We start from the raw sequence: 25,962 nt of genomic DNA, 5'->3' as shown, positions 1-25,962 counted from the left end.
TAGAAACCCCCTTCGGAAATGTATCTAACCGATAACTTAAACTTTTCCTCTAAAAGACATAATATTGATTTGAGAGCATTAGAGCTGTGAAACGCCTCAACTGATAAATACAATTACAGACTCTGTCACTGTGGTGAGGTTTCACTTTGACTTGATACAGGACTGAGACAAAACATTCTAACAGTGTCTAGGAGATGTGTTCTTTAGAATCATGAGATGTGTTCTTTAGAATCATGAGATGTGTTCTTTAGAATCATGAGATGTGTTCTTTAGAATCATGAGATGTGTTCTTTAGAATCATGAGATGTGTTCTTTAGAATCATGAGATGTGTTCTTTAGAATCAGGAGATGTGTTCTTTAGAATCATGAGATGTGTTCTTTAGAATCAGGAGATGTGTTCTTTAGAATCATGAGATGTGTTCTTTAGAATCATGACATAAAACCTATCGCCTGCCTAAAAGCTCATTTTGTTTTTACAGCCAGTTTTAAACCATAGGTGATGACAGATGGATCAACAGATCAGATTACACCACAGGGTTAATGGATGGACAGTGAGTGGAGTGTCATAGACCCTATAGTGATAACATTTGTGGGGTTTTTCTTCACAATTATGGTCCAGTCAGTTGCAGAAATAAATTGATTCTGCTGTTTGACCCAGTGACGAAACACTTCAAATTTCTCTGGGATGAGATATTGAACGTGATCATCTTTGTCTCTGACTAAACGTAAACATAGATAATCCAACTTTGACATTGTGACATTGTCTTTTCATGATGTCCATGGATAATATGATTATTTTGCATATTGCTACTTTGTGGCAAAGTATGGCCCATGTGTTGGTAAATGCTTGTCGGTCATCTCATCCTAAGTCTCTTGGAAATAAGGCTATACTTTAAACCTTGATGGCTACTGAACTTGACTTAAACAACATAAAGAGCTCTTTTGTACACCTGTCTGACATAGTTATATACCACACCGTGTACCAGATGTCCTCTTCAGTCCTGTGGCATAGTAACCTTGGACCGGGATTCAATCGGATCATGCTTTGTCGAGGACACGCCTTTTAAAAAGGCAAAACCAATTGAGCCGACATCTGCAGCGTTTACCTTGAATGTGATCTCCGCTAAATGTGGGAACATTGCATTTAACAGATGCACAGTCGACAGCATCATACGGACTGAATCCCTGCCTTACTTTGACAAAAGCACATCACCCAGAAACGACTTCCCAGGACCAGCTCCCTCCAAGGTCCTGCTTTCTCCAGACATCTGGGTTCTGAATGGAGGCATGGGATAGATCTAACATAACATACATGAACCCTGTTCCCAAATCCTGCTTCTGTTTAGCTCCTCTTGTCTCATAGAGGAGGGGGAGTGTTTTGTTCATCTCTCCTCTCTTGTAGAGGAGGGGAGAGAGAGGGGGAGTGTTCCATTCTTCTCTTCTCTCTTGTAGAGGAAGGGAGAGAGAGGGGGAGTGTTCCATTCTTCTCTTCTCTCTTGTAGAGGAGGGGAGAGAGAGGGGGAGTGTTCCATTCTTCTCTTCTCTCTTGAAGAGGAGGGGAGAAAGGGGGGGGGGGCGTTCTCCTCTCTTGTGTCTGTATATTCTACCCTGTTCCAGTCCTCTCTCTCTTTAGGGGACCGATCTCAAATGGCACCCTATTACCTAGTTAGTCACCTACTTTGGTGCACTATCTAGGGAATAGGGTGCAGTATTGGGACAAAGCCTGGGCTAGCACTCTCCGTCTGAGACCAGGAAGATCATAGCTTCCTGTTTGCCGATGTCGGCCATGACGGTTGCCAGCTGGTTCAGGTTTCCGCTGTGGAAGTGTTGGGCCTCCCACAGATCCAGAATCACACTGGTGGGACTCGCCTTGGACGCAAAGAAACTCATGTGTCTGGAAGAGAAGAGAAGAGAAGAGAAGAGAAGAGAAGAGAAGAGAAGAGAAGAGAAGAGAAGAGAAGAGAAGAGAAGAGAAGAGAAGAGAAGAGAAGAGAAGAGGAGAGGAGAGGAGAGGAGAGGAGAGGAGAGGAGAGGAGAGGAGAGGAGAGGAGAGGAGATGGAGAGGAGAGATATTCATTTTCGTTATGTATTTGATATCTCGTAAAGTGAATTAATCCAGTCATGTTGTCTCTTGTCCTACGTTAGAGGCCTTCCCCCAATACTGTGTGATGTGATGATCAACCATCAAGTTACTGACATACTCTGTGTTCCTCTTCATCAATACTATACAATACAATACTACACAACATACAATACTATACAACACACTATACTACACTATACTACACACCATACTATACTACACAACATGCAATACTATACAACACACTATACTACACTATACTACACACCATACTATACCATACTACACAACACACAATACTATGCAACACACGATACTACACTATACTACACACCATACTATACTACGCAACATGCAATACTATACAACACACTATACCACACTATACTACACACCATACTATACTACACTACACACTATACTACACAACATACAATACTATTCAACACACGATACTACACTACACTATACTACACAACATACAATACTATACAGCACACTATACTACACACCATACTACACTACACAACATGCAGTACTATACAACACACTATACTACACTATACTACACACCATACTATACCATACTACACACTATACCACACTATACTACACAGCATACTATACTATACACTATACTATACCACACGCCACACTATATTTTACTACACACTATACCACACACTATACCACACACGATACTACATTATACTACACACTATACCACCCACTATACCACACTATGCTACACACTATACTACACTATGCTACACACTATACCACACACGATACTACATTATACTACACACTATACCACACTAAACTACACACTATGCTAAACTATACTACACACTATGCTACAGACTATACTACACAAAACTACACACTATACTACACCATACCACACACTATACTACACAGCATACTATACTATATACCACACCACACCATACACAATACTATACTATACCACCCACTATACTACACCACATGCTACACTACACACTATACTACGTTGCACACTATACTACAACATGCTATGCTACACACGATACTACGATATGCTACGCTACACACCATACTACACTACACACTATACTACACTATACTACGCTACACACCATACCACACTCCACACTATACTACACAATACTACCTTACACACTATGCTACACTATGGTACGTTGCACACTGTACTACGCTACACACAATACTACGCTATGCTACGCTACACACTATACTACACTATGCCACATACTATGCAACCTTATGCTGCACACTATACTACGCTATGCTACGCTACACACTATACTACACTATGCTACGCTACACACTATGCTACACTACACACTATACTACACCATACAACCTTATGCTGCACACTATACTATGCGCTATACCACAATGTGCTACACACCATACTACATGCCTTAATGTACCATACTACACACTATACAACACTATACTACACATTATACTACACACTATACAGCACTATACAACACTGTACTACACACCACACTACACATTACACTACACTATACTACACCACACACTATACTGCACACTATACTACATGATACTATACTGCACACTATACAACACTATACTACACACCACACTACACTATACTACACCACACACTATACTACACACTATACTACACAATACTAGACTATACTATGCAACACACCACACTATACAACACCACACACTATACTACACACTACACTACACTATACTACACCACACACTATACTACACACTATACTACACAACCTTATGCTGCACACTATACTACGCTATGCTACGCTACACACTATACTACACTATGCTACGCTACACACTATGCTACACTACACACTATACTACACCATACAACCTTATGCTGCACACTATACTATGCGCTATACCACAATGTGCTACACACCATACTACATGCCTTAATGTACCATACTACACACTATACAACACTATACTACACATTATACTACACACTATACAGCACTATACAACACTGTACTACACACCACACTACACATTACACTACACTATACTACACCACACACTATACTACACACTATACTACATGCTACTATACTGCACACTATACAACACTATACTACACACCACACTACACTATACTACACCACACACTATACTACACACTATACTACACAATACTAGACTATACTATGCAACACACCACACTATACAACACCACACACTATACTACACACTGCACTACACTATACTACACCACACACTATACTACACACTATACTACACAATACTAGACTATACTAGGCAACGCACTACACTGTACACCACCACACACTATACTACACACTACACTACACTATACTACACCACACACTATACTACCCACTATACTACACAATACTAGACTATACTATGCAACACACTACACTATACAACGCCACACCACACATTACACTACACTGTACACCACCACACACTATACTACACACTACACTACACTATACTATGCAGCACACTACACTATACAACACTATACTACACATTATACTACACCCCACACTAAACATTACACTACACCATACTACACCACACACTATACTACACACTATACTATGCAGCACACTACACTATACAACACCACACTACACATTCCACTACACTATACTACACCACACACTATACTACACAGTATACTACATCTATACTATACTTAAGCAATATGGTGTGGTATATGGCCAATGTACCACGGCTAAGGGCTGTTCTTAGGCACGACGCAACGTGGAGTGCCTGGACACAGCTCTCAGCCGTGATATATTGGCCATATGCCACAAACCCCCAAGGTGTCTTATTGCTATTATAAACTGGTTACAAATGCAATTAGAACGGTAAAACTGTTATGTATTGTCATACTCGTGGTATACGGTCTGATATACTACAGCGTTCAGCCAATCAGCATTCAGGGCTGGAACCACCCAGTCTATAATATACTTCTGCATTCCTTCCCCCTTCAGCAGTTAGGACCCCTCCTTTTTGTATTTGATTATAAAAATGTCCATTAATCCAACATAAATCATTGTTAAGGGATTTTTTTTTATCAGTAATGACTAATTATGTATACATTTCAATCAGGACTGACTAATCAGAATACTATTATGTTACTGTGTATGTACTAATCAGAATACTATTATGTTACTGTATATGTACTAATCAGAATACTATTATGTTACTGTATATGTACTAATCAGAATACTATTATGTTACTGTATATGTACTAATCAGAATACTATTATGTTACTGTGTATGTACTAATCAGAATACTATTATGTTACTGTATATGTACTAATCAGAATACTATTATGTTACTGTATATGTACTAATCAGAATGCTATTATGTTACTGTATATGTACTAATCAGAATACTATTATGTTACTGTATATGTACTAATCAGAATACTATTATGTTACTGTATATGTACTAATCAGAATACTATTATGTTACTGTATATGTACTAATCAGAATACTATTATGTTACTGTATATGTACTAATCAGAATACTATTATGTTACTGTATATGTACTAATCAGAATACTATTATGTTACTGTATATGTACTAATCAGAATACTATTATGTTACTGTATATGTACTAATCAGAATACTATTATGTTACTGTATATGTACTAATCAGAATACTATTATGTTACTGTATATGTACTAATCAGAATACTATTATGTTACTGTATATGTACTAATCAGAATACTATTATGTTACTGTATATGTACTAATCAGAATACTATTATGATACTGTATATGTATGAATTTTCTTTTAATCCTAGTACTGAATATAATGTGTGTAAATATAATCAAGAAGTAGAACAATGACTGTCTGTTCCTTGGTAGAAATGAATGAACTTATCGTCAGACTGTCTAGAATGCTTATCTACAAAGGAAGACCTTGGCTCGGTCATAAATTATATTAAATTGTTGGGAGACGATGTGGGAAGGCTTGAGAACTATACTGCCTTTATACCAGAGTGGAGAAGAGACAGGACAGTTCGAAAACTAATGACGTCATTTTCAGTTTATAACCTGTGGTAAACTGTATCGTGTTCAGTACTCTCGAGAATAAACGCTGCTGATTGGTTTAGAGACTGGTCTCTGTCCATTTTATGCAAATAAGGGTCGTACAAATTCTTAGGAGTGGACAGAGTGTTAAATTTAATTAGTTAAATGAAACATAAAGGAATTTAATTCCTGTAACAATCACACATAAAACATTTTAATAAATCCCATAAAGAACGTTGACATTTAAGTAGGAAATTACCTTTTCTGCTTTCAGGCCTTGACCTTTCAGATCAAACCCCGAGACCAATCAATAGGCCTAAATACAGTGACCCCACTGTCCCTTCCTCACATGTTGCCTGCATCCCAAATGGCACCCTATTCCCTATATAGTGCGCTACTTTTTAACGAGAGCCTTATTAAGGGACTCACTATGGACCCCGGCCAGAAGTAGTGCACCGTATAGGGATTGAATAGGGTGCGGTTCGGGACGCAGGCCAGTCCTTCAGCTCAGTAGTGTACGCGATGTTGGAGGATGACAACTGCTAGTATCTTCCTCCCAGAGGTATCTGGAGTGGCTTGTTCCATGTAATGGCCTTTTTCTGATCCTCTACTGTCTAGGGATTTAAGGGTTGTTGTGTACCACTTCAAGCTGAGGGGGAGGGGGGGGGGGGGGTGGAACTAGCCTAGAGGTTGGTGTAAGAGGGTTGGGGGTCAGAGTGTGAGGAGATGTTGAGGGTAGAGGAAGACCGGCAAGCCTTTCAAGTCCTTCAGCTTCACCTTGAGAACGGTTGGATAGGGAGCACAGCTAGACCTTTGTAATTCTCCACTCTCTCCTGCTACCCTACTGCAGTGAAAATCACTTAAATGGAATGACAAAGAATTCAAAGTGTGTGTGTGTGTGTTTGGACATCAAACAGACAGGCAGGCAGGTGGGAGAAGGTACTGTATTGTATTCTACGGTAACACATCACCTCACCATCCCAGCCGACATACAGGGCCACAGTTAACAGGGCCCACAGCTAACAGGCCCACAGCTAACAGGCCCACAGCTAACAGGGCCTACAGTTAACAGGGCCCACAGTTAACAGGGCCCACAGCTAACAGGCCCACAGCTAACAGGCCCACAGCTAACAGGCCCACAGCTAACAGGGCCTACAGTTAACAGGGCCCACAGTTAACAGGGCCCACAGTTAACAGGGCCCACAGCTAACAGGGCCACAGCTGAGTCCATGATGGTAGTAAACTGTACCAGTGAACCAATATGTTTAAATTGTCATGAAGAAAGGACTGTGTGGAGGTTACAATGTGTTTTTCACATTACAGGGTGAAACATCAGCTTACAGTAGCTGGTGTACTGCAGAAACAGCCTTTCACATCACACTGTTCTGTATAGTAGAGAGAAACAATCAAATATTGACGTTTGATGTTTTATCGATTGGTCACGTTTACCTCTGCCTGCTGGTATTCTTACACACACACACACACACACACACACACACACACACAGCATGTCTTAGATTAGCTGCAGGCTACGTGCATAGGATCCATCCATGTTAGATGGATTAAAACCCTTTCTATCAAAAGACGGAAAACACGGACATACCGATCCCAGACTGCCCCTTTAAGATCCCAGACTGCCCCTTTAAGATCCCAGACTGCCCCTTTAAGATCCCAGACTGCCCCTTTAAGATCCCAGACTGCCCCTTTAAGATCCCAGACTGCCCCTTTAAGATCCCAGACTGCCCCTTTAAGATCCCAGACTGCCCCTTTAAGATCCCAGACTGCCCCTTTAAGATCCCAGACTGCCCCTTTAAGATCCCAGACTGCCCCTTTAAGATCCCAGACTGCCCCTTTAAGATCCCAGACTGCCCCTTTAAGATCCCAGACTGCCCCTTTAAGATCCCAGACTGCCCCTTTAAGATCCCAGACTGCCCCTTTAAGATCCCAGACTGCCCCTTTAAGATCCCAGACTGCCCCTTTAAGATCCCAGACTGCCCCTTTAAGATCCCAGACTGCCCCTTTAAGATCCCAGACTGCCCCTTTAAGATCCCAGACTGCCCCTTTAAGATCCCAGACTGCCCCTTTAAGATCCCAGACTGCCCCTTTAAGATCCCAGACTGCCCCTTTAAGATCCCAGACTGCTCCTTTAAGATCCCAGACTGCTCCTTTAAGATCCCAGACTGCTCCTTTAAGATCCCAGACTGCTCCTTTAAGATCCCAGACTGCCCCTTTAAGATCCCAGACTGCCCCTTCACCAGACAGAAGACATGTTCCTTTAAGATCCCAGACTGTCCCTTTAAGATCCCAGACTGCTCCTTTAAGATCCCAGACTGCTCCTTTAAGATCCCAGACTGCCCCTTTAAGATCCCAGACTGCCCCTTCACCAGACAGAAGACATGTTCCTTTAAGATCCCAGACTGCCCCTTCACCAGACAGAAGACATGTTCCTTTAAGATCCCAGACTGTCCCTTTAAGATCCCAGACTGCCCATTTAAGATCCCAGACTGCACCTTTAAGATCCCAGACTGCCCCTTTACCTGACAGAAGACACGTTCCTTTAAGATCCCAGACTGCCCCTCTAAGATCCCAGACTGCCCCTTTAAGATCCCAGACTGCCCCTTTAAGATCCCAGACTGCCCCTTTAAGATCCCAGACTGCCCCTTTAAGATCCCAGACTGCCCCTTTACCCGACAGAAGACACGTTCCTTTAAGATCCCAGACTGCCCCTTTAAGATCCCAGACTGCCCCTTTAAGATCCCAGACTGCCCCTTTAAGATCCCAGACTGCCCCTTTAAGATCCCAGACTGCCCCTTTACCAGACAGAAGACACGTTCCTTTAAGATCCCAGACTGCCCCTTTAAGATCCCAGACTGCCCCTTTACCTGACAGAAGACACGCTCCTTTAAGATCCCAGACTGCCCCTTTAAGATCCCAGACTGCCCCTTTAAGATCCCAGACTGCCCCTTTACCAGACAGAAGACATGTTCCTTTAAGATCCCAGACTGCCCCTTTACCCGACAGAAGACACGCTCCTTTAAGATCCCAGACTGCCCCTTTAAGATCCCAGACTTCCCCTTTAAGATCCCAGACTGCCCCTTTACCAGACATAAGGGAATGGATTAGGTTGAGGCAATCAGGGCTAATTGGACCTGTACTGAGCCAATCAAGGGTAATTGGACCTGTTCTGCACAAGGCCAATGTGTAATTAATGAAGGTAAATCCAGCTGATGAGACAAGTGTACGTAATAGACATCATTACCAGGAGGAAGTTACATTGGAAGGTAATTGATCAGAGTTTTCTCTCTGACTCTTTCCTGTTTAAAAGAAGCCTGATTTAAATGAGAAAGTTACTGGGCCAAATTAGCTGTGTAAAATAATGTTAAATCGGCCCAGTCCCAAAGCAATATAGAATCTCTGTACCTAGGCCCAGTCCCAAAGCAATATAGAACCTCTGTACCTAGGCCCAGTCCCAAAGCAATATAGAATCTCTGTACCTAGGCCCAGTCCCAAAGCAATATAGAATCTCTGTACCTAGGCCCAGTCCCAAAGCAATATAGAATCTCTGTACCTAGACCCAGTCCAAACCAATATAGAATCTCTGTACCTAGGCCCAGTCCCAAAGCAATATATAATCTCTGTACCTAGACCCAGTCCCAAAGCAATATAGAATCTCTGTACCTAGACCCAGTCCAAAGCAATATAGAATATCTGTACCTAGGCCCAGTCCCAAAGCAATATAGAATCTCTGTACCTAGGCCCAGTCCCAAACCAATATAGAATCTCTGTACCTAGGCCCAGTCCCAAACCAATATAGAATCTCTGTACCTAGGCCCAGTCCCAAAGCAATAGAGAATCTCTGTACAGAGGCCCACTCCCAAACCAATATAGAATCTCTGTACCTAGGCCCAGTCCCAAAGCAATATAGAATCTCTGTACCTAGACCCAGTCCCAAACCAATATAGAATCTCTGTACCTAGGCCCAGTCCCAAAGCAATATAGAATCTCTGTACCTAGGCCCAGTCCCAAAGTAATATAGAATATCTGTACCTAGACCCAGTCCAAAGCAATATAGAATCTATGTACCTAGGCTCAGTCCCAAAGCAATATAGAATCTCTGTACCTAGGTCCAGTCCCAAAGCAATATAGAATATCTGTACCTAGGCCCAGTCCCAAAGCAATATAGAATCTCTGTACCTAGACCCAGTCCAAAGCAATATAGAATCTCTGTACCTAGGCCCAGTCCCAAAGCAATATATAATCACTGTACCTAGACCCAGTCCCAAAGCAATATAGAATCTCTGTACCTAGACCCAGTCCAAAGCAATATAGAATATCTGTACCTAGGCCCAGTCCCAAAGCAATATAGAATCTCTGTACCTAGGCCCAGTCCCAAAGCAATATAGAATCTCTGTACCCAGGCCCAGTCCCAAACCAATATAGAATCTCTGTACCTAGACCCAGTCCCAAAGCAATATAGAATCTCTGTACCTAGGCCCAGTCCCAAAGCAATATAGAATATCTGTACCTAGGCCCAGTCCCAAAGCAATATAGAATCTCTGTACCTAGACCCAGTCCAAAGCAATATAGAATCTCTGTACCTAGGCCCAGTCCCAAAGCAATATTTAATCTCTGTACCTAGACCCAGTCCCAAAGCAATATAGAATCTCTGTACCTAGACCCAGTCCAAAGCAATATAGAATCTCTGTACCTAGGCCCAGTCCCAAAGCAATATAGAATCTCTGTACCTAGGCCCAGTCCCAAAGCAATATAGAATCTCTGTACCCAGGCCCAGTCCCAAACCAATATAGAATCTCTGTACCTAGACCCAGTCCCAAACCAATATAGAATCTCTGTACCTAGACCCAGTCCCAAAGCAATATAGAATCTCTGTACCTAGACCCAGTCCAAACCAATATAGAATATCTGTACCTAGGCCCAGTCCCAAAGAAATATAGAATATCTGTACCTAGACCCAGTCCCAAAGCAATATAGAATCTCTGTACCTAGACCCAGTCCCAAACCAATATAGAATCTCTGTACCTAGACCCAGTCCCAAACCAATATAGAATCTCTGTACCTAGGCCCAGTCCCAAAGCAATATAGAATCTCTGTACCTAGGCCCAGTCCCAAAGCAATATAGAATCTCTGTACCTAGGCCCAGTCCCAAAGCAATATAGAATCTCTGTACCTAGACCCAGTCCCAAACCAATATAGAATCTCTACCCATTCCCAGTCCCAAAGCAATATAGAGAATCTCTGTACCTAGGCCCAGTCCCAAACCAATCTTTTGGCCCAAAACATAGGGCCTTGTTCACTCCCCCTAGGGTTATGTTTAGGGTTGAGGTTAAGGTTAGTTACCTGTCCAGTTTGAGTCTCTAGTTTAGGGTCTGTGGTTAGGGTTCGTTACCTGTCCAGTTTGAGTCTCTGGGCCAACAGTCTCCAATCGGCCCCGTTGGGACAAGGTTAGGGTTAGGGTTAGTTACCTGTCCAGTTTGAGTCTCTGGGCCAACAGTCTCCAATCGGCCCCGTTGGGACAAGGTTAGGGTTAGGGTTAGTTACCTGTCCAGTTTGAGTCTCTGGGCCAACAGTCTCCAATCGGCCCCATTGGGACAAGGTTAGGGTTAGGGTTCGTTACCTGTCCAGTTTGAGTCTCTGGGCCAACAGTCTCCAATCGGCCCCATTGGGACAAGGTTAGGGTTAGGGTTCGTTACCTGTCCAGTTTGAGTCTCTGGGCCAACAGTCTCCAATCGGCCCCATTGGGACAAGGTTAGGGTTAGGGTTCGTTACCTGTCCAGTTTGAGTCTCTGGGCCAACAGTCTCCAATCGGCCCCGTTGGGACAAGGTTAGGGTTAGGGTTCGTTACCTGTCCAGTTTGAGTCTCTGGGCCAACAGTCTCCAATCGGCCCCGTTGGGACAAGGTTAGGGTTAGGGTTCGTTACCTGTCCAGTTTGAGTCTCTGGGCCAACAGTCTCCAATCGGCCCCGTTGGGACAAGGTGTATCCAGGCTGCTGCAGATCTTCTGCCTGATGAGATAAGGGATCTGGAAAGCACTGGGTCCTGCTAGAGCTGAGCCGCTAGGGTTAGTGTCCATCAGCAGGAACTCCGGGTCCAGGGGTCGACTGTCCTATAGGGCCAGAGGAATATAGAAAGGGTTATATAGGAACATATAGAGATAAACACAAAGAGAAAGTTCCAGCCAAACACGTCCTGTTTAGCTACGAGCCATGAACTATATAGTCCAGGAGACTGCTGTCTTCTTAGGTCATATGAACCAAATAAAAACAGGATTAGAGTATAGAGAGTAGCAGTCGCACGCACACGTACTAAATAACTGTATATTGTTAAGAGCCAGAAAAGAGTCCCATCTCTTTGGATAACATATCAACACCTATCCTGGAGAGGCACATTGTGAAACACATCGTATGTGACCTGAGTGTTACCTTGGCGATGTTGAAGTCGAGACCGAAGCTCTGTCCCTCCCCCTCTACCTGCCAGACACACAGCTGACAGGTGAGCTCACAGGTGCTGAGGTTGAGCCGCTCCAGGGTGAAGGTACAGTGGAGGAACCGCTGGGAACCATTCCAGATGTGGTAGAATGGGATCTCCTAGAGAACAAGAACACAATATGGACCACTATAAAAGGTTTCAGATGTGGTAGAACGGGATCTCCTAGAGGACAAGAACACAACATGGACCACTATAAAAGATTTCAGATGTGGTAGAACGGGATCTCCTAGAGGACAAGAACACAACATGGACCACTATAAAAGGTTTCAGATGTGGTAGAATGGGATCTCCTAGAGGACAAGAACACAACATGGACCACTATAAAAGGTTTCAGATGTGGTAGAATGGGATCTCCTAGAGAACAAGAACACAACATGGACCACTATAAAATATTTCAGATGTGATAGAATGGGATCTCCTAGAGGACAAGAACACAACATGGACCACTATAAAAGATTTCAGATGCGACTAGCTGCCCCGTGAGAGGGTATAGGGTATGAGAGGGTATGAGGGTATGAGGGTATGAGAGGGTATGAGGGTATGATAGTATGAGGGTATATGAGGGTATGAGAGTATGAGGGTATGAGAGGGTATGAGAGGGTATGAGAGTATGAGGGTATGAGAGTATGAGGGTATGAGAGTATGAGGGTATGAGAGTATGAGGGTATATGAGGGTATGAGAGGGTATGAGAGTATGAGGGTATGAGAGGGTATGAGCAGGAGCGTATCATTATCTTAGTTGACTTATATTAATGGAGAAAGACAGGTACCCAAATATCCTGGTTTGTAAATAAGTAGATGTGCCGGTCGTTGAGTAGGATAGTTAACATTCTGAGAGAGAAAGAAAAGCAGGTCTCTATTCTAAATGGATTATGAACACATGACGCTCCCATGACTTTTTCACCCCAAATATCTTTTTAAAGTGACTAGCTTTTAATAGCAGAACTATAGCAGAACTTTGTGATACCGAAGCTCCAGTTCCCCTCTTTATAAACCAGTCAGGTACCAGCTGACTGTCCGATAGAATTTATTCATGACTAAAACTTTCTCCATCACACCCTGTTGCTCCATATTCATGTCTCAGAGAAGCACTGAGGTAAGGCAGAGGTACAGTACAGTACGTCAGACAAAATGAGACCGAAACTTGCAGAAGGGTAAGGTGAGAGAGAGAGAGAGAGAGAGGGGGGGGGGGGGTAATAGTGAGAGATAGAGTGGTATTAGAGGTAGAGAGAGAGAGAGAGGGGGGGGGGGGTAATAGTGAGAGATAGAGAGGTATAGAGGTAGAGAGAGAGGGGGGGTAAAAGAGAGAGATAGAGAGAGGTATTAGAGGTAGAGAGAGAGGGGGGGTAAAATAGAGAGAGATAGAGATAGGTATTAGAGGTAGAGAGAGAGAGGGGGGCGGGGTAATAGTGAGAGATAGAGAGAGGTATTAAAGGTAGAGAGAGAGGGGGGGTAAAAGAGAGAGAGATAGAGAGAGGTATTAGAGGTAGAGAGAGAGGGGGAGTAATAGTGAGAGAGACATACCGGTAGGGCAGACAAATCCAGGGCCTTGACCAAGCATACAATATATACTAACTAGTATTTAACCATTCATATATGCTAACTAGTATCTAACAATACAATATATACTAACTAGTATCTAACCATTCATATATACTAACGAGTATCTAACCATTCATATATACTAACGAGTATCTAACCATTCATATATACTAACTAGTATCTAACCATTCATATATACTAACTAGTATCTAACCATACAGTATATACTAACTAGTATCTAACTATTCATATATACTAACTAGTATCTAACCATTCATATATACTAACTAGTATCTAACTATTCATATACTAAATAGTATCTAACCATTCATATATATTAACTAGTATCTAACCATACAGTATATACTAACTAGTATCTAACCATTCATATATACTAACTAATATCTAACCATTCATATATACTAACTAGTATCTAACTATTCATATATACTAACTAGTATCTAACCATTCATATATACTAACTAGTATCTAACCATTCATATATACTAACGAGTTTCTAACCATTCATATATACTAACTAGTATCTAACTATTCATATATATTAACTAGTATCTAACCATTCATATATACACTAACTAGTATCTAACCATACAGTATATACTAACTAGTATCTAACCATTCATATATACTAACTAGTATCTAACCATACAGTATATACTAACTAGTATCTAACTATTCATATATACTAACTAGTATCTAACCATTCATATATACTAACTAGTATCTAACTATTCATATACTAAATAGTATCTAACCATTCATATATATATTAACTAGTATCTAACCATACAGTATATACTAACTAGTATCTAACCATTCATATATACTAACTAATATCTAACCATTCATATATACTAACTAGTATCTAACCATTCATATATACTAACTAGTATCTAACCATTCATATATACTAACGAGTTTCTAACCATGCATATATACTAACTAGTATCTAACTATTCATATATATTAACTAGTATCTAACCATTCATATATACTAACTAGTATCTAACCATACAGTATATACTAACTAGTATCTAACCATTCATATATACTAACTAGTATCTAACCATACATATATACTAACTAGTATCTAACCATTCATATACGCTAACTAGTATCTAACCATTCATATAAATGAACTAGTATCTAACCATACAGTATATACTAACTATAATCTAACTATTTATATATATTAACTAGTATCTAACCATTCATATATACTAACTAGTATCTAACTATTCATATATATTAACTAGTATCTAACCATTCATATATACTAACTAGTATCTAACCATACAGTATATACTAACTGGTATCTAACCATACAGTATATACTAACTAGTATCTAACTATTCATGTATATGAACTAGTATCTAACCATTCATATATACTAACTAGTATCTAACTATTCATATATACTAACTAGTATCTAACCATACATTATATACTAACTAGTATCTAACCATTCATATATACTAACTAGTATCTAACCATGCATATAAATTAACTAGTATCTAACCATACAGTATATACTAACTAGTATCTAACCATTCATGTATACTAACTAGTATCTAACCATTCATATATATTAACTAGTATCTAACTATTCATATATATTAACTAGTATCTAACCATTCATATATACTAACTAGTATCTAACCATTACCAGTCATTTCCCCTACAAATCAGCTGGGCTAGACAATCTGGACCCTCTCTTCCTAAAATGATCTGTCGCAATTGTTGCAACCCCTATTTCCAGCCTGTTCAACCTCTCTTTCTGAGATCCCCAAGGATTGGAAAGCTGCTGTAGTCATCCCCCTCTTCCAAGGGGGACCCAAACTGTTACAGACCTATATCCATCCTGCCCTGCCTTTCTAAAGTCTTCGAAAGCCAAGTTAAAAAACAGATCACCGACCATTTTGAATCCCACCGTACTTTCTCCACTATGCAATCTGGTTTCAGAGCTGGTCACGGGTGCACCTCCGCCACGCTCAAGGTCCTAAACGATATCATAACTGCCATCGATAAAAGACAGTACTGTGCAGCAGTCTTCATCAACCTGGCCAAGGCTTTCGACTCTGTCAATCACCGTATTCTTTTTTATTTTATTTATTTATTTTTTTTTTTACCCCTTTTTCTCCCCAATTTCGTGGTATTCAATTGTTAGTAGCTACTATCTTGTCTCATCGCTACAACTCCCGTACGGGCTCGGGAGAGACGAAGGTTGAAAGTCATGCGTCCTCCGATACACAACCCAACCAAGCCGCACTGCTTCTTAACACAGCATGCATCCAACCCGGAAGCCAGCCGCACCAATGCGCCGGAGGAAACACCGTGCACCTGGCCACCTTGGTTAGCGCACACTGCGCCCAGCCCGCCACAGGAGTCGCTGGTGCGCGATGAGACAAGGACACCCCTACAGACCAAGCCCTCCCTAACCCGGGCGACGCTAAGCCAATTGTGCGTCGCCCCACGGACCTCCCGGTCGCGGCCGGTTACGACAGAGCCTGGGCGCGAACCCAGGGACTCTGATGGCACAGCTGGCGCTGCAGTACAGCGCCCTTAACCACTGCGCCACCCGGGAGGCCAGAATCACCGTATTCTTATCGGCAGACTCAATAGCCTTGGTTTCTCTAATGATTGCCTCGCCCGGTTCACCAACTACTTCTCTGATAGAGTTCAGTGTGTCAAATCGGAGGGCCTGTTGTCCGGGCCTCTGGCAGTCTCTATGGGGGTGCCACAGGGTTCAATTCTCGGGCCGACTCTCTTCTCTGTATACATCAACGATGTCGCTCTTGCTGCTGGTGATTCTCTGATCCACCTCTACGCAGACGACACCATTCTGTATACTTCTGGCCCTTCTTTGGACACTGTGTTAAAACCTGTTAAAGATATGGCAGACATATGCCCCCTTTGGAGGGATTGGGTACCACTAGTAAACTGAAAAGAAAATCTGTCAAAAATTGCTAATATATGCATAGAATAATTATTATTGGATAGAAAACACTCTAAAGCTTCTAAAACCGTTGGAATTATGTCTGTAAGTATAGCAGAACTCACAGGGCAGGCATTCTTCCAAACTAGTTTTTGTGGTCATGAAAGTTGGAGCAACTTTGACGTCATCGCCCCCACCCTTCCCAACCAGTTATGATTCTGGGGAGACTTTCTATGTCTTCCACTAGATGTCCTCATTCAGTAGAGCTTTTAATCGTTCAAATCCCGCGAGAATTGGCCCTATGGGAGTGATTTGAGTAAGTGCCACGAGAAAAAAACCTGTGCGTTAGGGCGCGAATTGGTCACAGACATTCCTTTGTTCCAGCACTCAAGAGAAGGACAGACGATGGCCGATTGAATTGAAATTTGTTTTGTGTGTTAAAAACATCATAAAGCTTGCTTCTGCACTTAGTTTGACCTGTTTAGTCGACATATAATATGTAATTTTGAAGTTTTGATGCGCAACTTTTCCGGACCAGAGGACATTTTGGGTGCATTTCAGCTGATGTTATTAGCAGTAGCTAATACAAAGACGCAAGACTTGAAACCAAACGATGTATTGGGTAAGTATGAAGCCTTCCACAACATTCTGAACGAAGACCATCGAAGGTAAGGGAATATTTATGCTTAAATCTGTGTTTCTGTTGACTCCAACATTACTGAGAAATGTAGCTTGTATCTGAGCGCCGTCTCAGCATATTGAATAGTGTGCGATTTCTGTAACGTTAAAAATAAATGTAACAAAGCGGTTGCATAAAGAAGCAGTGTATCTTTCTAACTATATGTAGAACATGTATATTTAGTCAAAGTTTATGATGTCTATTTACGTTATCTTGCCGCGCTACCTAGATTTCCTGCGGACATTTTTGAGTAATTTCTGACCATGAACTCAATGTAAATGGACATTTATGGATATAAATGGCATATTATTGAGAAAAAAAAAATGTACTGTGTAACATGTCCTATTACTGTCATCTGATGAAGATTTTCAAAAGGTTAGTGAATGATTTATTTTTTAATCCTGCGTTTTTTTGATAGCATGTTTTGGCTATTCAAATGAGCTGTGTCTGGTGGTGGTTTGACATAAATATGTACTATGTTTTCGCCGTAAAACATTTTAGAAATCTGACTTGCTGGCTAGATGAACAAGGTGTTTATCTTTCATTTGAGCTATTGGACTTGTTAATGTGTGGAGGTTAAATATTTTTAAGAATATTTTTGCGTTCCATGCGCCACCGTTTCAGCTGAACGTGGGAGGGTTGAGTCCCAATTGGGAACCAAGATCTCTCCAAACGAGCTTCAATGCCATACAACACTCCTTCCGTGGCCTCCAACTGCTCTTAAATGCAAGTAAAACTAAATGCATGCTCTTCAACCGATCGCTGCCCGCACCTGCCCGCCCGTCCAGCATCACTACTCTGGACGGTTCTAGAATACCTAGAATATGTGGACATCTACAAATACCTAGGTGTCTGGTTAGACGTAAACTGTCCTTCCAGACTCACATCTCCAAACCAGATTAAATCTAGAATCGGCTTCCTATATCGCAACAAAGCCTCCTTCACTCATGCTGCCAAACATATCCTAGTAAAACTGACTATCCTACCGATCCTTGACTTCGGCGATGTCATTTACAAAATAGCCCCCCAACACTCTACACAACAAACTGGATGCATTCTATCACAGTGCCATCCGTTTTATCACCAAAGCCCCATACACTACCCACCACTGCGACCTGTATGCTCTCGTTGGTTGGCCCTCGCTTCATATTCGTTGCCAAACCCACTGGCTCCAGGTCAGCTATAAGTCTTTGCTAGGTAAAGCCCCGCCTTATCTCAGCTCACTGGTCACCATAGCAACACCCACCCGTAGCACGCGCTCCAGCAGGTATATTGCACAGCCGCCTTTCCATCTAGTTCTCAGCTGCCAATGACTGGAACAAATAGCAAAAATCTCTGAAGCTGGAGACTCTTACCTCCCTCACTAACTTCAAGTATCAGCTGTCAGAGCAGCTCACAGATCACTACACCTGTATACAGCCCATCTGTAAATAGCCCATCCAACTACCTCATCCCCATTACTGTTATTTATTTGTTTGCTCCTTTGCACCCCAGTATCTCTACTAACACATTCATCTTCTGCTCATCTATCACTCCAGTGTTTAATTGCTAAATTGTAACTATTTTGCCACTATGGCCTATTTATTGCCTTACCTCCCTAATCTTACTTCATTTACACACACTGTACATAGACTTTGCTATTGTGTTATTGACTGTACGTTTGTTTATTCCATGTGTAACTCTGTGTTGTTGTCTGTGTCACACTGCTTTGCTTTATCTTGGCCAGGTCCCAGTTGTCAATGAGAACTTGTTCTCAACAGGCCTACCTGGTTAAATTAATTTGAAATTATTATTATTATTTTTTAAATTCAGAGGGGAGAGCAGCTGCAGTACTCCCATGTGGCCAGATGGGGGCACTGTGACCCAGGCGGACAGGAGAGGAGCAGGTCAGAGAGAGAGAGAGAGGAAGTCTTCAGCAGCCCAGAGAGGGAAGCATCACTGAGAAGAGACTGACTCCTGTCCTAAATTACACCCTATTCCCTCCCGAGTGTGCGCAACGGTCTAAAGGCACTGCATCTCAGTGCAAGAGGAGTCACTACAGTCCCTGGTTTGATTCCAGGCTGTATCACATCCGGCCGTGAGTGGGAGTCCCATAGGGCGGCGAATAATTGGTACAGTCGTCTGGGTTTGACTGGTGTAGGCCGTCATTGTAAATAAGATTTTGTTCTTAACTGACTTAATAAAATAAAGGTTTAATAAATTATAAAATAATAATATTGCACTACTATTGACCAGGGCCCATAGGGTGCAATCTGGGACTCAGGCTCTGTCTGTTCTAGTGTATTGTGCTTCAGCTACTGCTGCTGTTTGTTTTGGCACAGACACAGTATTCTCGTTAGGGGCCTGCTGCTCTCAGACTAGGAGAGTTAGAGCCAGGAACTCACAGACACAGTATTCTCGTTAGGGACCTGCTGCTCTCAGACTAGGAGAGTTAGAGCCAGGAACTCACAGACACAGTATTATCTTTAGGGACCTGCTGCAGGAGAGTTGGAGCCAGGAACTCACAGACACAGTATTCTCTTTAGGGACCTGCGGCAGGAGAGTTAGAGACAGGAACTCACAGAGACTAGGAGAGTTACAGCCAGGAACTCACAGACACAGTATTCCCTTTAGAGACCTGCTGCTCTCAGACTAGGAGAGTTAGAGCCAGGAACTCACAGACACAGTATTCCCTTTAGAGACCTGCTGATCTCAGACTAGGAGAGTTAGACCTGTGTACTTTCTCTCTCTCTCTCTCTCTCTCTCTCTCTCTCTCTCTCTCTATCTCTCTTTCTTATTAATTATCTCTCTCTTGGTTCCTCCCTCCCCTCTCTGTCTTTCTGCTACCCCCCCCCCTCTCTCCTTATCCAGCTGTAGTAGGCCAAGCAAATGTGACGGAGAGGAGAGGGGGAGGGAGTAGGAGAGGAGAGGGGGAGGGAGGGAGTAGGAGAGGGGGAGGTAAAGGAAAGAGGTGGAGGGAGGGAGGGAGAGGGAGGGAGAGAGAGAGAGAGAGAGAGGGAGAGGGATAGGGAGAGAGAGAGAGAGAGAGAGAGAGAGAGAGAGAGAGAGAGAGAGAGAGAGAGAGAGAGAGAGAGAGAGAGAAAAGAGGAGCTGTTGAGAGGCTCCAGGAGTCAGGATGTGAAGGTAGTTCCAGGTGTATTAATACACTCTTCTATATTTGATCTGAGCTCCCTTTGAGAGAAGCTCCTAGTAGAATCAATCAGACAGCAGCTGTGGAGGCTGCCACACACACACACACACACACACACACACACACACACACACACACACACACACAGTCCCCCCTCTCTGAAGGCACGGCATACTGATCCACTAAGCCTGAAGTAAGGCCACAATGGTTTTTAGGCAGAAGTCATGCAGTCCCTGACTCTCTCTCCAACTCCCTCTATCCTAGAAATATTTCAAATGATCAACGGAAGATAAACCCAGACAACATTCAATTAAAACTGCCCCAAAACCTGAACATTTCTGAAAAAGGACCACAAAGGGATCTTTACCTCAGCAGCATCGAAGAGATATTTGTGTCTTTAGCCATTTTTTAAAATGTGGTCAAAAGGCTTTGAGAACTTCATGTTGATTCGTTAAACCACTCGTGTACATTATAGTCTGATAAATGACCTAAATGTACTAGTTACCAAACACAGAGATAAGGTCTGTGTCCCAAATTACATCATATTCCCTATGTAGTCCACTAAGGGGGCCATAGGGCTCTATATAGGGCAGGGAGGACCAGGGGCTATATGGCTCTATATAGGGCAGGGAGGACCAGGGGCCATATGGTTCTATATAGGGCAGGGAGGACCAGGGGCCATATGGTTCTATATAGGGCAGGGAGGACCAGGGGCTATATGGCTCTATATAGGGCAGGGAGGACCAGGGGCTATATGGCTCTATATAGGGCAGGGAGGACCAGGGGCTATATGGCTCTATATAGGGCAGGGAGGACCAGGGGCTATATGGCTCTATATAGGGCAGGGTTGACCAGGGGCTATATGGTTCTATATAGGGCAGGGAGAACCAGGGGCTATATGGTTCTATATAGGGCAGGGAGGACCAGGGGCTATAGGGCTCTATATAGGGCAGGGTTGACCAGGGGCTATATGGTTCTATATAGGGCAGGGAGAACCAGGGGCTATATGGTTCTATATAGGGCAGGGAGGACCAGGGGCTATAGGGCTCTATATAGGGCAGGGTTGACCAGGGGCTATAGGGCTCTATATAGGGCAGGGAGGACCAGGGGCTATATGGCTCTATATAGGGCAGGGAGGACCAGGGGCTATAGGGCTCTATATAGGGCAGGGAGGACCAGGGGCTATATGGCTCTAAATAGGGCAGGGTTGACCAGGGGCTATAGGGCTCTATATAGGGTAGAGAGGACCAGGGGCTATATGGCTCTATATAGGGCAGGGTTGACCAGGGTCTATATGGCTCTATATAGGGCAGGGAGGACCAGGGGCTATATGGCTCTATATGGGGCAGGGAGGACCAGGGGCTATATGGCTCTATATAGGGCAGGGAGGACCAGGGGCTATATGGCTCTATATAGGGCAGGGAGGACCAGGGGCTATATGGCTCTATATAGGGCAGGGAGGACCAGGGGCCATATGGTTCTATATAGGGCAGGGAGGACCAGGGGCCATATGGTTCTATATAGGGCAGGGAGGACCAGGGGCTATATGGCTCTATATAGGGCAGGGAGGACCAGGGGCTATATGGCTCTATATAGGGCAGGGAGGACCAGGGGCTATATGGCTCTATATAGGGCAGGGTTGACCAGGGGCTATATGGTTCTATATAGGGCAGGGAGGACCAGGGGCTATATGGCTCTATATAGGGCACGGAGGACCAGGGGCTATATGGCTCTATATAGGGCAGGGTTGACCAGGGGCTATAGGGCTCTATATAGGGCAGGGAGGACCAGGGGCTATAGGGCTCTATATAGGGCAGGGACGACCAGGGGCTATAGGGCTCTATACAGGGCAGGGAGGACCAGGGGCTATATGGTTCTATATAGGGCAGGGAGGACCAGGGGCTATAGGGCTCTATACAGGGCAGGGAGGACCAGGGGCTATATGGTTCTATATAGGGCAGGGCGATTTCCAAAAACGAAACAATTAATTTTAAGTCGGGGTCTCATCTCATGCTGTTGTCCATCAGCAGCTTTTCTCTTGTTTTGTCACTCACTTTGCCCAGGTCCACCCAAAAAATGTGTAAATTGGTAAATGCGTCTAGCCAGTTATTTAAACTTGTAGTAATCTTTGCAAAATTCACTCCTTTCATATCACTGCAAACATTTGCCTCTACCCTATGTCAAAATGTGTAGAATTGCATTAAATTCGCTGTTAAAACTGCACATTTTTCTCTCCGCCCCACGGCAAAATGGGTAGAAATGCAGGAAATGAACTCTGAAACTTCAATGTTTTCTAGCCGCTGTCAAGAGAGGGTCCACTGAAATGCTTTTTCTTGTGGGATAGGACCCCCTCCTTTGATGTTGTTGGTGTAGTGTCTTAAGAGGCGTCTTGGATTGACGACACCACAGTACGTTTCTGTATTTCATTGTCCTGTTCGTTTAAGAATTGATCCATGTCCACGGATGGAACTGGAATTCAGGCTCGGATCTGATCCACTTGTCTTCTTTATTCTTTGTCCACTTCTAAATGATCATAGTAATAGGATACTGGTCCTAAACAATCCTCAATGGATTGAGCTGGAATACATTTAGGACCAAACCCATAGTTTTTTTTGTTTGTGTGTGTGTGTGTGTGTGTGTGTGTGTGTAGACATCGTCTCCAGGTGAGAAACTTCGGAGTTTGACTCTATTGTCATGATTCTGTTTATTGATTCCATTGCTTTTGTTGTATTTTCACTTTCTCGTCTGGCCAGATGAGATCCAAGGTTGACCTTTAATCTCCTTGACGTCAACATTTCTGCCGGGGACAACACCAGTTGTGGTTTGAGGAGTAATCCTGTAGCTAAACAAGAATCTGGGCACCGTCGTCTCAATGCTGGGCCCTTTGCATCTTCCTCATGCCCTCCTTCAAGGTCTGAACCGCACGTTCTGCTAATCCGTTTGAAGATGGGTGAAAAAGGGGCCGACGTTACATGCTGAATTCCCCTTTGTTTCATGAAACTTGTGACTTCAGTGCTTGTCAAACAAGTAGCATTGTCACTAACCAACATGTGAAGCAATCCCATAACACTGAAGCTTTGTCTCAACTTCTCAGTCATAGCGTACGATGTGGACGTGTTCATGGGGTAAACATCCATCCGCTTTGAATGAGAATCAATCAGCACAAGGAACATTTTTCCTAGGAAAGGTCCAGAGTAGTCCACATGTAGCCGTGTCCATGGTTTTTCTGGCCATTCCCATTGATGTAATGGCGCAGTGGGGGGGTGACTTCCTGTTGCTCATTCTGCACACCGGCTGACCGCATTTTCCACATCCTGGTCTTTGGCCACCAGATGTATGACCTCGCTAGGCCTTTCATTCTCGACATACCTGGATGCGACTGATGCAACAAATTCAGTAGCATACCCAGCCGTTGTGGTGGGATAACCACTCTAGAACCCCACAGAACACATCCATCTCGAACACTCAAGGCCAAGCGGCGAGTGTAGTAAGGCATGACCTGAGGCTCTGTCACTGTAGGCCATCTTTTCAGGATAAATTCATGCACTTGTGATAGCGTCACATCCTTTGAAGTCCGTTTGCCTGATTTGTGTGTTCACCAGTGCATCATCCAACACATCGATCATCAAGACTTGGTCATTTTCTCCTTCCTAGGTGATGATTTGTGTAATGGGCAGCCTACTCAGAGCATCAGCAGTCCCATGGTATCTAGCTGGCTTGTAAATTATTCTCTACTCGTAGGCCCTGAGCCACACAGCGTAACATTGAACTAGCTTTTGTTCATGGAACAGAGAGATCAGAGGCGTATGGTTGGTCACGATAGTGAATGTTCTCCCGTACAAGTACTTGTGGAATCTCTGTATTCCGAATATGACAGCCGGCCCTTCCTGGTCCAGCCAGTCCTTCCTGGTCCAGACAGTCCTTCCTTGTCCAGCCAGTCCTTCCTGATCCAGCCAGTCCTTCCTGGTCCAGCCAGTCCTTCCTGGTCCAGCCAGTCCTTCCTGGTCCAGCTGGGAGTACTTTCTCCGCCGCTGGCGACAATGTTCTTGACATGAACCCGATAGGTTTCTCTGCACCATTCTCCATCCGGTGGGATAGCACCGCCCCCACACCATACAATGAGGCGTCACACGATAAGATGAGACCTCTGTCTGCTGTGTAGTGCACGAGCACAACGTTCTTGACATGAACCCGGTAGGTTTCTCTGCACCATTCTCCATCCGGTGGGATAGCACCGCCCCCACACCATACGATGAGGCGTCACACGATAAGATGAGACCTTTGTCTGCTGAGTAGTGCACGAGCACAACGTTCTTGACATGAACCCGATAGGTTTCTCTGCGGTGACAGCACCGCCCCCACACCATACGATGAGGCGTCACACGATAAGATGAGACCTCTGTCTGCTGTGTAGTGCACGAGCACTTCAGCTGATTGCAGTAACACCTTTGACTTCGGAAAATGTTCTTCCGGTCTTTCTGACCAGGTTAGGGAGGGTAGAGAGGTTGGGGAGGGTAGGGAGGGTAGAGAGGTTGGGGAGGGTAGAGAGGTTGGGGAGGGTAGGGAGGGTAGGGAGGGTAGAGAGGTTGGGGAGGGTAGAGAGGTTGGGGAGGGTAGGGAGGGTAGAGAGGTTAGGGAGGGTAGAGAGGTTTGGGAGTGTAGGGAGGTTAGGGAGGTTGGGAGGGTAGAGAGGTTGGGGAGGGTAGAGAGGTTAGGGAGGTTAGGGAGGGTAGAGAGGTTGGGGAGGGTAGAGAGGTTGGGGAGGGTAGAGAGGTTAGGGAGGTTCGGGAGGGTAGAGAGGGTAGGGAGGGTAGAGAGGTTGGGGAGGGTAGAGAGGTTTGGGATGTTCGGGAGGGTAGAGAGGTTATGGAGGGTATGGAGGTTGGGGAGGGTAGAGCGGTTAGGGAGGGTAGAGAGGTTGGGGAGGGTAGAGAGGTTAGGGAGGGTAGAGAGGTTGGGGAGGGTAGAGAGGGTAGGGAGGGTAGAGAGGTTGGGGA

The 25,962-nt window shown here is 43.8% G+C and overlaps 1 protein-coding gene across 1 annotated transcript in view; it reads right to left on the bottom strand.

Annotated features, from left to right (window-relative positions):
- Positions 1-1,728: 1,728 nt before the first annotated feature.
- LOC139391058 (netrin receptor UNC5A-like) overlaps positions 1,729-25,962 on the bottom strand; it is a 491,035-nt gene continuing 466,801 nt past the window's right edge. Inside the window, exons 14-16 of the mRNA XM_071138544.1 lie at positions 12,592-12,756; positions 12,091-12,275; positions 1,729-1,894 (exon numbers count right to left, since the gene is read on the bottom strand). Of these exons, the coding sequence (XP_070994645.1) occupies positions 1,729-1,894; positions 12,091-12,275; positions 12,592-12,756 (516 nt within the window). The remainder of the gene's footprint in view (positions 1,895-12,090; positions 12,276-12,591; positions 12,757-25,962) is intronic.

This window comes from Oncorhynchus clarkii, chromosome 31 (assembly GCF_045791955.1).
Source record: "Oncorhynchus clarkii lewisi isolate Uvic-CL-2024 chromosome 31, UVic_Ocla_1.0, whole genome shotgun sequence".
NCBI classification, from domain to species: domain Eukaryota; kingdom Metazoa; phylum Chordata; class Actinopteri; order Salmoniformes; family Salmonidae; genus Oncorhynchus; species Oncorhynchus clarkii.
Note: the sequence above shows the minus strand (reverse complement) of the source record. Positions and strands in the feature narration are given on the sequence as shown.